Genomic DNA, 14,114 nt, shown 5'->3' with positions numbered 1-14,114 from the left:
CTTTTCTTTCAGACGCTTCAACTTGTTTTTTATATGCTACGACTTTATATTAATGCCCGGAATCATCTCCCTCATCTTGGTGGCAACCATTACAAATGTACCAGCCTTTAAATTTCTAGTATCACTCCTAACACCACCAACAACCATCTCCTTGAGGATGGTAAGCAGTACATCCTACTCATGATCAATCCAATTACGTGATGTGGCCATATAATCTATCAAAGAAGCCATAATATTACATATGTAAAACAAAGAAACATATTGTTTAGTGGAGCAAACATATATTGTCAGTGAACAATAAAGAAGCAAATTCTTTCATGTCTCTCTTTCTTTCTATCTCTTCACTCTCTCCTTTTTATCTCTCCTCTTCATGACTCTTTTATCTCTCTTTCTTTCCTCCATCAAACCCAAGTAAACAGTTTGACTAATCAACACCATCCAAACCAAAAAAAAAGCACATCAAGTTGATGCTTCTTTAAAACCACTAAATCAATGCTCCTAAACCGAAGCAAAACCAAAAAGCAAGCTGAAAAAGGATGTAACAGATTCAATAACAAACAATAACAAACATCTACATTGAGTCCAATTACAACAACTCATTCCAGCAAATAAAAAACAATAACAAACATCTCAATAGTCTTAATATTACGAATTTTCAAGCCAATTACAACATCTACATTGAGTCCAAATCTCAATAAAAGACAATTACAACAACTACCATGTTAACCAATTTTCAAGCTCTCCTTCTTCTCCATTCATCATATATTTCTCTTGCAAGATCATCCCTTCATTGAGTACATGTCTGGCTTGACTCAACAGTTTCAATGTAGGCTAATACTTTTAGTAAATCTTCCCCTATAGGCAATTCATCAAATGCAAGCCTTGCATTTTCCTCAAGATCAACTGCCATATACATTCTGATAAAATTATGAAATAAACTACATGCGGTGATCATTCGTCCATGAATCTGGATTAGATAAAAGGAGGGGCTTTGCAAGATAGCCCATCGTTTTTTGAGGAGGCCAAAACATCTCTCAATGACATTCCTAGCATGTGAATTTTTCATATTAAAATATTCTTCATGATTTTTAGGTGCACGTGAATTGTCTTCTCACTCTTGCAAATGATATCTAGTGCCTCTATAGGGTGCCGGAAAACCCTCACCATTTGTATATCCGGAATCAACCAAATAGTATGTACCTATATTAGTTGATAATAAATTTTAGTTGTTGGCCAACAAAGGTAAGGAAGAATACTAGGTACTTGTCTATCTTACCGATCGGGACCTTGAGGCCTTTAGCTCTAATAACAGCGTCACTAAGAACTTTCAAATCAGTAGCTGATCCCTCCTAACTGGATAACACATATACGAATTTGAGGTCATGTGTGCATACGCCTAACACATTAGTTGTTATATAACCCTTCCTTGTTCTATATCTTGGTCTATCAACATCAGGCACAATGACCCCTATGTATGTTCCATCTAGCGCTCCTAAGCAACCCAAGACAAAAAAAAAACTTATATTAATTAGCAACTACAAATAATTATGTTATTAATGCCTTTATTATGATGCTTACCTTAAAACATTTCCATCTCGATTCTGTACAATCCTCTGGGATAGGGGTTGGTTTTGCAAACAACACGTCCTGCAAACTGAGCAACGTACGCAATACTCTGCGGATATACTGACTAATAGTTTCACCAGACCTAACGAATCTAACTTGCATTGACCTATTTTTATTGTGGTGGGCTAATATGTTAACAAAAGCATCTACTTGCTCCTTTATTGTAACATGACCATCATCTACCAATCCACCACGAGTTTGTAGTAAATCACATAAAACTACAAATGCATTCCTATCCATTCGCAGCTCCCACAAACAGTTAGTATCACTTAATCGCGTGATACGATTTATTTCCTCTCTCCTAACATGAAGTCTAACAAATGTCCTCTGCTCTAAACTAGCTCTTTCCCGTTGTCTCATTTGTTGTTGTCTATACCTCAACAATTGTGCATTCATAGTAAAGACTTGTACCATTATAATCCAAACGTTCAAAAGAACAAAGAATTGAGTCTCATATTCATCCATACCTTCACATGCCCAAAAAAAAAAAAAAAAAACACATAAATGAGTGGATAATGATAGAATTGTCAGAACATTGTTTGAACAATTAAGAGGTTTTTGATTCCCTCGATCCCAAACCCTTTTTTTTTCCTATGGCCTACACCCTAGTAGCTAGCTAGGTTTCAAAGAGCTATAAACTTCACCCGTATGTGATTAAGTGTTTGGGATGTGATTAAGTTCACCCTCGATCCCAAACCCCTTCTTTTTATAAGCTTCACCCGTATGTGATTAAGTGTTCAATCATTTCACAAGAGTGTAAAATAGTTAAGAATGTTGAAAGGAACTAATATGCATATCAATATGATCATAAAGAAAAATGCATAACAGTGATGCATTCTGGGACCATGTCAAGCAGGAAAGCGGAGGCCTTGCATCTCTTTCTCTGTTTATGATTTAAAAAGTTTGGTCAGATATACACGGGCCTCATTTTCTAGTTATTGACCGATACACACGGGCCTCTGTCTCTGTCTCCCACTATCCTCACCCCACTCAAAACCTATGTTTCCCACTACCCTCACCCCACTCAAGACCAGGACCAGTCAGTAACTTTTTTCGAAAAGAAAGTTGGCACTTCGTCAAACATATTCGAATCATTAGTAGAAAGAGGAAAGAAGCGCAGTGAGTGAGTGACTTTTAGAGAGAGAGAGAGGGATGGGGTAGATGGCAACTCAGTAGCTTGCGATCAGAGGGAAGAGACAGTGGATATGGGGATGAGCGTTTATGTGTTGGGTTTTGTTAATACTGGTCACTCCCAAGGTTCCTCACTCCCCTAAACACCGTCTGTTCGCCGACATGCGCAACTTTCTGGGTAATTTTTCTCATTTTCTCTCCCTTTTTTTCCTTCTGAAATTTATGTTTTTGATTGATTTTATGATATAGGTTTTTCACATGAATGCCTAAGGCATCAGATTTACAAATTTCAGTAGATAAAAATCGACAACTTTAACACTGAAATAATGAATCTAGATAGGCAGATACCTCTAAATGCAGTACTGCTCAATAGGGGGAGTGGAAGCAGGTAAACAGAGATGGATCTTTGGTTGCAGATGCTGTATTGGGCAGATCAAAGAACTGTAAAATACCAAGCAATTGAAACAAGCAAATCAGAAAAGAATACAAATAAATCGAAGCACTACAAAATACAAAGAAAGTCATCATAATTAGGAATTGGGTGTTAATGAAATCGAAACAATTAGGAAGCAATTTTTTTTTTTTTTAAGTTGCAAATCGAAGCAACACAAAGAAAGAGAGACCGAGAGGCTACCAATAAAACTTGGAACAGAGATGCAGAGTTGAAGTTCACAGAGAAGGTTGCGAAGGGGAGATGCAGAGGATGAGGAAGAATGAAGATAGCGGCAGAGAGAAGAATAGTTTTAGAGTTTGTTGAATGATTTAGATGGTGCAATTTTTGAAAAAGACAAGGGATATATTTGTCTTAAAATGTTAAAAATTTGTGTTCCACGGAGGTGGAACAAGCCGTTCCAGGGGGGCGGAACGAAAAATCACCCAAAATTTGTCCCATGGAATAGCGTGTTCCACCCGTTTTAGGTGCACCAAACGTGGGACGGAACACCTCGTCCCACTCCGTTCCGTCCCATCCCACGTCCTAAATGCACCCTTAAGTAGGGGAAACACTAGGGCAATGGCAAGGTTGGTGTTGCAAGTCTCAAAGAGTTGTTTCAAGTGTCCTTAATTAAGGTAGAATTAGTATAAACCCTATTAAGGTATCTAGTTTTGGTAGGAGGCATGGCAGAACCAGCTGAGTCAATTGCTACAGTCCCAAGAATCTTAGTACTAAGTAGTACTTAATGTTTAGGAAAATTTTGAGTTCTCATCCCTATTTTTTCTACTCCATTGATTAAAACCTTATTCCTTTTCAATTTTTATTCAATGTCCTTAAATTTTAATAAACGTCATTAATTATTTCAATAATAATTTTTTTTTTAAATATATTCAATGAGTGTTAGAAACGTTACATTTGGTATATTTATAATTATGGCTAAATTTTTTATTATATATTTTTATTTTTAGTTTGTACCCATTTTTAATTTGCAACCCTTCTTTTAATTTGTACTAATTTTCTTTTCAGTTTTAATTTGTACCCATATATATATATATATATATTTTTTTTTGTGCCCATATTTTTTAGACTTTTATTTGTAATTGTACCCATTTTTCATTTTGCTAAATGTACCCATGCTAATTATATGTATTTATTTTATGTTTTAAAATATATCAATAGTTATTTTTCAAAATATGTTAATAATTATGTGGGTACATTATTTTTTGCTATAATTTTTGTAAAGAACAATATTACTCTAAAATTGATTTTTAAGTATTTATTATATTATAAAAATATTATTTAAATTTGTTTAAATTTCATAATTTGTGGGACATTAATTAAATGCATGAATGCATGAGTTAAATCTCTTAAATGATGCTAAGAACCTCGATGAAAATATTTAAACAAATAAGGTTTCAATCTAACAATTAGATTGATTAGGGCTTGGAACCAAAATGACCCTAATTTTTAGGGTAAAGTACAAAAAACTACCTCAACTATTGGTCTCACGACACTTTCATACCTCATCTTTTTAAAATGACAATGGCATACCTCATCTTACGAATTTGTGTCAATGTCATACCTCCGTCAGTTTTTCTGTTAATTTCTTAGTTAAATGCTGACGTGGCTTGATTCGAGACCCACTTTCTATTAAAAAATTTAATAAAATATTATTAAAAACTAAAAAAAATCATTTAATATTTTTTAAATATTAAAATAATAAAGAAAAGTTATAATAAAAAAAATAAAAAATAAAAAATAAAAAATAAAAAAAAACCAAACAAAACTTCCCTCTCTGCGCGCCCTCTCTCTTCTCCCCCATGTTCATCTCTCTTCCTCTTCTTCCTACCTACTCCAACCCAAAAAAAGGAAAAAAAAAAAAAAAATTGTCCCTTCACACCACCCCCCACCCCGCGCCCTCTCTCTTCTCATCTTCATCTTCTTTCCTCTTCTTCCCCTTGTCTGATGCAAAAAAATACACAAAAGGTTTTGTTTTGTTTTTTTTTTTTTTTTTTTGGTTTTTATCTTTTCTTTATTATTTTAATATTTAAAAATATTAAATTCTTTTTTTTTTTAATATTTTATTAATTTTTTAATAGAAAGTGGGGTCTGGATCAAACCACGTCAGCATTTAATTGACAAATTAACGGCAGGCTAACGGAAGGTATAACATTGGCACAAATTCGTAAGATAAGATATGACATTGTCAATTTTAAAAGATGAGATATAAAAATATCGTAACACCAATATTTAAGGTAGTTTTTTGTACTTTACCTTAATTTTTATTTTGAGTCCGAATAGACTGCAGAAACTTCCATTTCAACTTCTTCACCTTTTAAGCTAAATCCCTTAAATCCTTTTCAATAATATAAAATATATCAAGTGTCCAGAACAATAAAGAGTCTTGTACAGCTTGTTATGGCAACTTCAGCTGTACAAGCTGAACTCTAAAATATCACCAGCAGCAGTAGCTTTTGTTCCAACAAACGTGGAGCTCTTGTATCCTTATGCACAAACAAAAAGAAAAACAAAACCAATTTTAATTCTGAACAATAGTCGTTTGCCAGATAGCTGTAAATGACAACAACCAAATCATAAAAACACGGAAGAAAAAAGAGCGAAAAGGCCGATAGAGATTACTGTCGGCCCCGAATGTCTCATATGTGTATGCGTATAATACACATTCTCTGTTCATGGGCTATTGTTCAAGACGTTTGCTTGATCGGTTTCTGTTTTTTTTCTTTTTTCTTTAATACTCTTAACTACCATTGCCTAAAGGAGATTTAAATTAAGACTTTAAATGAACAGTGAATACTCTTTAAGTCTTAACTAAAAAAAACTCACAAAAAGTAAAATTCTCCTTGGGTATTAACAATGTATGTGTCACATATGGATATAACAACCATCCATTATCTATGAGGGTATGCTATCTGGATACAAAATTGATACACTTACTGTCACAATTTCTAATACATGTAAAGCTCACACTAGTATGTTTCTGCACTATTAGAGAGTGTATCTGTCAATTTTGATTGTCCAAATAGCTTTATAGTTTGTGAAAAGCTCTTTTTAAGAAAACAATTATGTTAAAAGATTCTTTAGGTTTAAAAAAGTTTTTTTTTAGCCTAAATAGTTATTGAAGTTGATATAACTCCTTCCTTTATCTTTCACATTGAAAATCAATAAAATTGGTTCCTAAGTTGTCCACTGTTAATCATTTTGGTAAATTAAAAAAAAAAAATTTGAAAGGTTGATTAGACAAAAATACCATCAATTTAGAGGAGATTTTTCATAAAAAAAATTAAAAATGATTGATAGTTGACAAACTCAGAAATTTATTCTATCAATTTTAAATCTCAATGATTAAAATAAGATCTTATCCCAACATCAAGGACAATTTGAGCTAAAAAAATCTTTAAAAATAAAGGATGAATTGTACTTACTTTTGTACTTTCAAAGTTCATCACATTGTCATATCAAAGTTAATTCTCGATTCTAGCTTGCATGCATGATATGAAGTTTATTGATGTGTTTTAGCAAGATATATTGGCTATAATAGGCTATTTCTCAAATATCACGAAGAGTTCTTTCTCAAAATACTTATCAGCCTATTCAGATAACTTAGTACTTATAATTAATCGTTTATATTATAAATCATTCTATAAAAATTATCTCTGAAAAAAAAATCATTTAAAACTAAGATCATTTAGATAATCAACTATAACAAATAGATAGATCGTTTATAATGTTTTTACCAAATACTCAATTTGTCTTTATACAGTTCGATGACTAAACGATTTTAGTTGCATGTAATTGTTTTTTATTTTTTTATTTTTTTAGAAATGATCTTTACAGAAAAATTTATAATATTGAACGGTTCTGATCATAAATAAAAATTCTATGAAAAAACCATGAAATATTTTAAGGAGAAGTTTCCTCTTAATCCTTGAAGAGCCAAATGTTTCTCTTAACTTGCGATTTTGGCCCAACCGACTGTGTCAGTTTGGATTCGATTTTGGCCCAAAACTGATCCAAACCAACTCATGCCCACCCCCTACTTTAGAGTTTAGACTACCGTGGTGGTTCACCCACTGGATCCCTGCTCTCTATCCACACCAGCAACACCACGACAAAAACACAAACTGATTTTAAAAGGACAAGGACCGGAGATCAAACTCGGCCCAATTGTGTATATTGTTTGCTTCAAGGTCTGGGTGGCGCGAGCGAGCGACCGAGCGAGAGAACGCGCACGGGAGAGAGAGGAGAGAGAGCGCGAGAGGTTGGTCAGGTCAGGTGTCTAGGGTTTTGAAAATCCCAGAAATTGATTGATGGATTGAGATTGCACAAGGTTAGTGAGCGCGTAAACGAACAGATTTCATGCCCTAAATTTCAGTTTTTCTCTAATTGAATCCCAATTTTCGTAAATTGAAGAAAACAGAAAGAAAAAATGTCGAATTCCAAAATGGTGCGTTTGATTTGGTTTATGCCGATTGTGTGTGAGAAAGAGGTGTGCTTATCATGTGCAGGGAGCGAGTGTGATAGATTTGTTAGAGAGAGAGTGCTTAGAAGAACAAAAAGCTCTCTTTTTTCAATTTTAGGGTTTCTTTGCCCCCTTTTGAGCTCCCTTCTCCAATTACTTCATGGACCGTAAGCTCGTGGTAAGTTGTTTTATTTATTTGAATTTTTTTTTTTTGGCCTATGTATTAAATTTTGCATATTTATTAATGGGTTGATGGAATTTATTTGAATTGGGTTGTCTGTGATCGTAATTCAGGTTTTGGGCATTCCGTGGGATATCGATACGGAAGGGCTGAGAGAGTATATGGTCAAATTTGGGGAATTGGAGGATTGCATTGTCATGAAGGTTTGCCAATCACCCAACCCTTTTTGCTTCGCTAATGCTGTTGTTCCTTTTCAAAATTTATTTATCTGTGTTCCTCTTGTGCTTTACTACTTGAATTAATTTTGTAAGTTAGTTTTGTCGCCGCTTGGTTTGGAAGGTGAGTGTTGCGCAAATTTCGTGTAACATTTCGTTTCTCTCTAACCTTAAAAGCATTTGTTACTGTATTTGTTTCCATATTTATTAGGATCGGTCAACTGGTCGGTCTCGTGGATTTGGATATGCAACATTTGTATCTGCTGAAGATGCGAAGGTGAGTTGGATTAGAATTTTATAAGGGTCCTGTTTGTACCGGCTAAATGTTTTCAATGGTTGCAATATTGCATGATCACTTAGTTAGGAAACGTAAATGTCTTAAGAATCTTAAGAATTAAGATCAACAGTCAGTATCAGATTTCTAATACCTTACATCCTTTTTGCTATAGAATGCAGCATCAAGTGAGCACTTTCTTGGCAATCGAATGCTGGAAGTTAAAATAGCTACTCCAAAGGTGATATAAATTCATAACAAGCATTGCTTTAATACTGTTCTCAAATTTTTATTTTGGTTAATCATAATTGTCGTCCATGTGTATTGTGTTTCTTTAACATAACAAGTTTTGTGGGCTGTATTGCCGACAATCTTTTTTTCTTTTTATTTTTATTTTTATTTTTATTTTTATTTACAGGAGGAGATGAGAGCACCTGCAAGAAAAGTTACCAGGATATTTGTTGCAAGGATCCCACAATCTGTGACAGAAGCAAACTTTAGAAGGTACTTAAATCTATTATTGTTGCAATATGTTAGCTATCGTTGTTGACTTCTTTGTATACTATTTTGTGAGTTATGATGTGGAATTAACCTGATGTTTCTTTGAATTTCTTTTGCAGTCATTTTGAGAAATATGGTGAAATAATGGATTTATACATGCCAAAGGTTCTCTATCGAGCTCTTGAAACTCACATTATATTAGATGTTGTAATTTTGTGTGTGTTAATGTTTCAGTACATATCCTTCCAAGTCTTGTAAATATGCATATATATGTCTGTGCACGTACCCACCAAAACACATTTACCTTTCAAATTATTGCTGGGTTGGACCTAGTATCCTATGATTGTCACAATGTGTTTTTTCAGGATCAAGGCTCAAAAGCACATCGTGGAATTGGGTTTATAACATTTGAAAATGCAGGTCAGACCATCTCATATGTTCTCGTGTCTTGCATCATGCCTAATGTCAGTTTCCGTTTTCCATTTGAATTGAAGTCCTTTGGTGGAAACATTAAGTTAGTAGTTTGCCTTTACTTGAGCTTGCAATGGACATAAATTTATTTGTGATGATGTGGGAAACGTGTGTGGTGAGACCGTGAGATGGGGGAGAATTAAAGGTCAGTGGCATTTTGTTGCATGGAACTATGGAAGAAAAGATGTTTTCCTCTAGCACGTTTGATTACTTTATATGTTCTTTTCACTGGCATTTACATCTGAAATTTTTTACATGTTGATGTCATGTTTTGTTTTTCCATTAAGTCTTGTAAGAAGTGGTTAGTTTATCATTATCCAAAATAGGAATTGGATATAATGAGTTAGCTTCATTAGGATAGGTGATCTGGGAGCTGATTGTATGATATATTCCTTTGTGGTTGATATCATTATAGTTTTGAGGAAAAGTACTGGACAAACAAATGTTCTTTGTTGCAGATTCCGTGGAAACTTTGATGGTTGATACTCATGAATTAGGCGGTTCCAATGTAGTTGTTGATCGAGCTACACCCAAGGCAAGTTACAGCTTTGACAATCTGTACTCCTTCGTTTTTTGAATTTATAGCACTAATTCCTTTTGAAGTTTAAAGATTGGTTGTAAAGATATCACTAATTCAAGAATCAAGATACATAATTTCTTGTTTTCAGGAAGAAGACTTCAGACCAGTTGGAAGAATGGCACAACAGGGTGGCTATGGTGCATATAATGCTTACATCTCAGCAGCAACTAGATATGCAGCCCTCGGGGCTCCTACTTTGTATGACCATCCTGTACCTGGACCAGCTTTTCCAAGTAAGTACCATTACAAGTTACAACACAATGCATTTCATGTGAAGAATATTAAATTGCACTTTATGTGACTACTAAGAAATTACAACTAAAAAAAAAATCTTATGTTGCAATAGGAGGGGAATCTTCTAGAGGACTAGGCAAAAAGATCTTTGTTGGCAGGCTTCCTCAGGAAGCAACCTCTGATGATCTCCGCCAGTATTTTGGGAGATTTGGTCGTATAGTAGATGTCTATGTTCCAAGGGTAAGATATCATATATTTTGTAATTAAAGATATCATATATTTTGTAATTAACTAACTGTATTCTTGATATTGGAACCTGAAAATGTGCAAATACTCAATTATGTAGGACCCCAAAAGAACCGGGCATAGAGGATTTGGTTTTGTAACTTTTGGGGAAGATGGTGTAGCCGAACGTGTATCACGAAGGTCTCATGAGATTTGTGGCCAGCAGGTAGTAGAAGGAAGCGAAGTTTCATTGTACCTGTTCACTTATGTTTCATTAAGATGGAACTTAATACGTTGTACTGTAGGTTGCAATAGATACAGCCACACCTCCCGAGGATGCTGGTATGAGTGGAAATTTTATGATGAATAATGTAGATCCCTTTGCCGGCTATGGTGGTCCTATGCGCTCCTATGGCAGGATGTATGGAAGTCTGGATTTTGATGATGTGAGTATATTTTATATGTTCAGTAAGATGTACACATGGCAGAGTAGAGTTCAAAAGATAATGATTATATGGGTGACAATTGGTGTCCTGCAATAGACCTTTACTAACATACTGCATCTCTAAATTTTGCAGTGGGGTTACGGAATTGGTAGTGGAGTCGGCGTTGTGAGACCATCAAGAGCAAACTGGAGGTACAGGCCATACTAGGGAGATATGGCTCGGGAAATTTGGTAGATTAAGGATCGCATCCTTAGTTGACGCCCCCAATAATGTTCTTGTCGGACTTTTGAAATAGTTTGGTTTCTATGATCCAGTGAAGATATAGGCGAGTAGGAATGGCCAAATCTGTCATATTAGCATGCTGGCGAGTCCAGGAACTGGGATCGTGGTTCCTTTTTGTAGCAATTTCTATGTTTGTTGACTCATTACCCGGGTTATATATGGATAATTGCAAATTCGGGGTTTTTATTTTGTTCAGTTATGTTTATAGAGTAGGTCCGTTTGCCATTTTCCTTCGTTTAATTTGGTAATGTCGTTCGTATGATTGGTTTTGTTCATTTGTATGAATCGATGTTCAACCAGAGTCAGTTCGCAGGAATTGGTGTTCAACCAGAGTCAGGTCGCCGGTCTTTGGTCACTGAAACCCTGACTGTTTAATACTTGAAAACAGCTGAAAATTCGTAAAAGCGATATGAGGATTGAGATTGAGTGCGAGGAGAGGGTTTGTTTTTGGCCGATTTAGTGCTCCGTTGTCGCCGCCGCTGTGGTAAAGTGAGTCGATGCGAGCCGAGCGAGAGGAAAGTGAAGGTTGAATGAATTGAGCCAATAACATTCATTGCTCATGACTTGTCTGGCTACCTAATTGAGAGCGCATTGGTGATGTTGATGATTTATCATTAATCTCAAGTGCTTTCTACACTTCCTGAGTAGGAAGTCCTTTTTTGGTATTGGATCCGCTGTTAGCATGAACATGAATTTCATTCTATTCGTCGTCTTTATTCCTAAGGGAACTCCCCACCCGAACCACTCTTAAGACCATCAAACCCTCTCGAATGAGTTTTACTATAGAAGCCTTCAACGTACACCCACGGGCAAAGATAGACTGCTCATTGGGAATGCAATGCATTATGCGCACAACCAAAATGACATGGTAAAAGGCCAACTAAGAGCACAAAAGAATTAGGAAGCATCACAGGTGAAGCAACTGCGTAGGGAACCCATCCGGACATTTTTACCAAAGGGACGAGCCTTCTCGGAAGTTTTGGGAGCTTGCCCGTTGTCTTTCGTTGGCACTGAGCTTCTCATTTTGTGAGCTTTAACTTGTGCATTTCTCAACTTCTTCGTGATCTTATCCATCATCGACGATCTCTTCTTTTCCAATTTCATCTGCAACAAACCAACTTTGTAGTTACTAATGGCTACAACATACATAGACAAATATTTATGTTAAGCATTTTGCAAGAAAGAGAAACCTCAAGTTTTCTTAATGCTGCTTCAGCTTTTGCCTTTTGCAAGTTTTCCCATGCAGTGATCTTGGCTTCCTCTCTTTGCCACCTGCATACATGGTCAGAAAGATTTGGCTCTGTGATCCATGTTTCGTCAACAATTCAATGGTTACGATTACAAATTTCGGGAATTACCTTGAAATGTTCATAGCTGCATCTGCAGCATCAAAAGATGAAGCTTGATTTTCGATAGCAATTCTGTCGAAATCATAAACATCCGGGGGTCCTTTCGTGTTGCTTCCACGTCCTCTAGTTCTAGACCCCTTAGTAACATTGGTTCCATTGTCTACCCGCACTTCCCTGACCTCCAATTTGGCAAAATGGTCGTGCTGCTGCTCCACAATGGAAATGAGATTCGGAGATGATGAAGCAAATGATGACCTCCTATTAGGAGGTGGTGGTGAGTGGAGGCGGCCCTTCGGGCTTATTTGGGTTGCCATGTCTCGTTGCGAAACAGCTCGAGGAATTCCCGGCTCCGCAGACTTTTTTGTATCCAGTTTCTCATCTGCATATTTTACATGTTGATTTTAGCTATGAATCATTCAGTATTCGACACAGCTCGAGAAAATTAAGAATGGAACTAGCAACAAAATTAGACACCAAAACCCCGAACCCCTTGAAATTTCGATTAAATATCTGATACCAAAATTGATAGTTTGACAACATAACATAGACAATATCTCACACGAAACATGGTGCGATTGAAGATGGGAAAGAACTCACTTTGCAATTCAGACAATCCAAGCACACTACTTGATCTTCCCGTTCCTCCACTCCCACCATAGAGAAGAGAGACACTATCAGCAGCCAAAATTCCCTTTGAGAATGGTGAACCGATCATGAAATTTCTCGCAATGCCAGCATCAAATGCCGGATTTGCAGGCGAATAGTTCGAGTAGTGTACAACCCCAGAAGGAGGCACAATTGGACCACTCTTGGACTTAGGCCTCCTCTGCTGATCCTGAGAGTGTGAGCTCTTGTTGCTCTCCCCATATCTGATCACGGGGCTGCATATCCACCTCTCAGCGTCCTCCCATTTTGAAGGCATAGTCCTCCCACCACTACTCAACCCCATCAAAGAAGTGTTCCCATTGACGATATGCCTCTGTCCACTGCTTGTCGGCAACGGCACACGCTCCGAGCTCCAACCCTTTTGGCCTCCAATTCCATTACCGCGACAATCGGATACTCCTAGGGTTGGAAATAAACCCAAATCATGAGAAACAGAACCTCTATTCATGTTACAAAATATATTCTCAAGTTGTAAGCTTGATTAAGCATATGATATTTGTTGCAAGACGCTTGTAACTTGGTTGGTTAAAGGCATACGCACTCCCTACACTCAGAGGCTTTGAGTTCAATTCCCCCCTTACTCAATATCGCTTGCATTAAATGAAAAAATGCATATAAAGTTTTGCTCAATGTGCTTTCTTCATTTGCAGTTGCAGCAAAGAACATGTTGACACAGCTGTAGTTTTGGCATTTTTGGCGCGGTGGCTACTTCAATTTCATTGGATTTGGACCACTCAAAAGTTCACTCATGAAATTCCACGTATAGCTGCCAAAGTTGTGAATCAAATCAAAGACTTGGACAGTAGGGAAGTAGACAACAGCATTAAAGGCATGGTATCGTTTGTCCCAATCAAGGGCATTGTTGCATGCTTTGATGGCTCACTATTTCTTTGCAATCTCTGTCCCAACAGGTAGGTCATTATAATCGTTTTTTGTTGAAATGTCTCATGGGCAATGAATGCCCACAGTTTCATTTGTGAAAGTCTTCTGCATGGGCAAAGTTTTCAATGCCCATGCAAA

General features: G+C 36.3%; 2 protein-coding genes across 2 annotated transcripts; one reads left to right on the top strand and one right to left on the bottom strand.

Moving 5' to 3' along the window:
* The first annotated feature begins 7,359 nt into the window (after positions 1 to 7,359).
* Positions 7,360 to 11,274, top strand: LOC137747656 (heterogeneous nuclear ribonucleoprotein 1-like). The gene is made up of 14 exons (XM_068487798.1): positions 7,360 to 7,538; positions 7,717 to 7,848; positions 7,965 to 8,054; positions 8,278 to 8,343; positions 8,516 to 8,581; positions 8,759 to 8,844; positions 8,961 to 9,006; positions 9,207 to 9,261; positions 9,771 to 9,847; positions 9,981 to 10,125; positions 10,239 to 10,366; positions 10,473 to 10,577; positions 10,657 to 10,797; positions 10,930 to 11,274. Exons 2-14 carry the CDS (start codon positions 7,831 to 7,833, stop codon positions 11,002 to 11,004), a joined length of 1,098 nt encoding a protein of 365 aa, XP_068343899.1. The 5' UTR covers positions 7,360 to 7,538; positions 7,717 to 7,830; the 3' UTR covers positions 11,005 to 11,274.
* A 403-nt stretch (positions 11,275 to 11,677) lies between these two features.
* On the bottom strand, positions 11,678 to 13,732 carry LOC137747655 (uncharacterized). Its single transcript, XM_068487796.1, has 4 exons — positions 13,026 to 13,732; positions 12,438 to 12,807; positions 12,270 to 12,351; positions 11,678 to 12,183 (listed from the first exon to the last, which is right to left on the bottom strand). Exons 1-4 carry the CDS (start codon positions 13,540 to 13,542, stop codon positions 11,977 to 11,979), a joined length of 1,176 nt encoding a protein of 391 aa, XP_068343897.1. The 5' UTR covers positions 13,543 to 13,732; the 3' UTR covers positions 11,678 to 11,976.
* Positions 13,733 to 14,114: the final 382 nt, after the last annotated feature.

Source organism: Pyrus communis, chromosome 10, assembly GCF_963583255.1.
Source record: "Pyrus communis chromosome 10, drPyrComm1.1, whole genome shotgun sequence".
In the NCBI taxonomy this organism is placed as follows: Eukaryota; Viridiplantae; Streptophyta; class Magnoliopsida; order Rosales; family Rosaceae; genus Pyrus; species Pyrus communis.
Note: the sequence above shows the minus strand (reverse complement) of the source record. Positions and strands in the feature narration are given on the sequence as shown.

Coding starts and splice junctions, on each gene's coding strand:
- LOC137747656 (XM_068487798.1), top strand. Junction 8,582..8,758: donor TTAAAATAGCTACTCCAAAG/GTGATATAAATT, acceptor TTTTATTTACAG/GAGGAGATGAGAGCACCTGC. Junction 9,848..9,980: donor TTGATCGAGCTACACCCAAG/GCAAGTTACAGC, acceptor TCTTGTTTTCAG/GAAGAAGACTTCAGACCAGT.
- LOC137747655 (XM_068487796.1), bottom strand. CDS start 13,542: ATGAATAGAGGTTCTGTTTCTCATGATTTGGGTTTATTTCCAACCCTA. Junction 12,352..12,437: donor GCAGCTATGAACATTTCAAG/GTAATTCCCGAA, acceptor CCATGTATGCAG/GTGGCAAAGAGAGGAAGCCA. Junction 12,184..12,269: donor CAGCATTAAGAAAACTTGAG/GTTTCTCTTTCT, acceptor GGTTTGTTGCAG/ATGAAATTGGAAAAGAAGAG.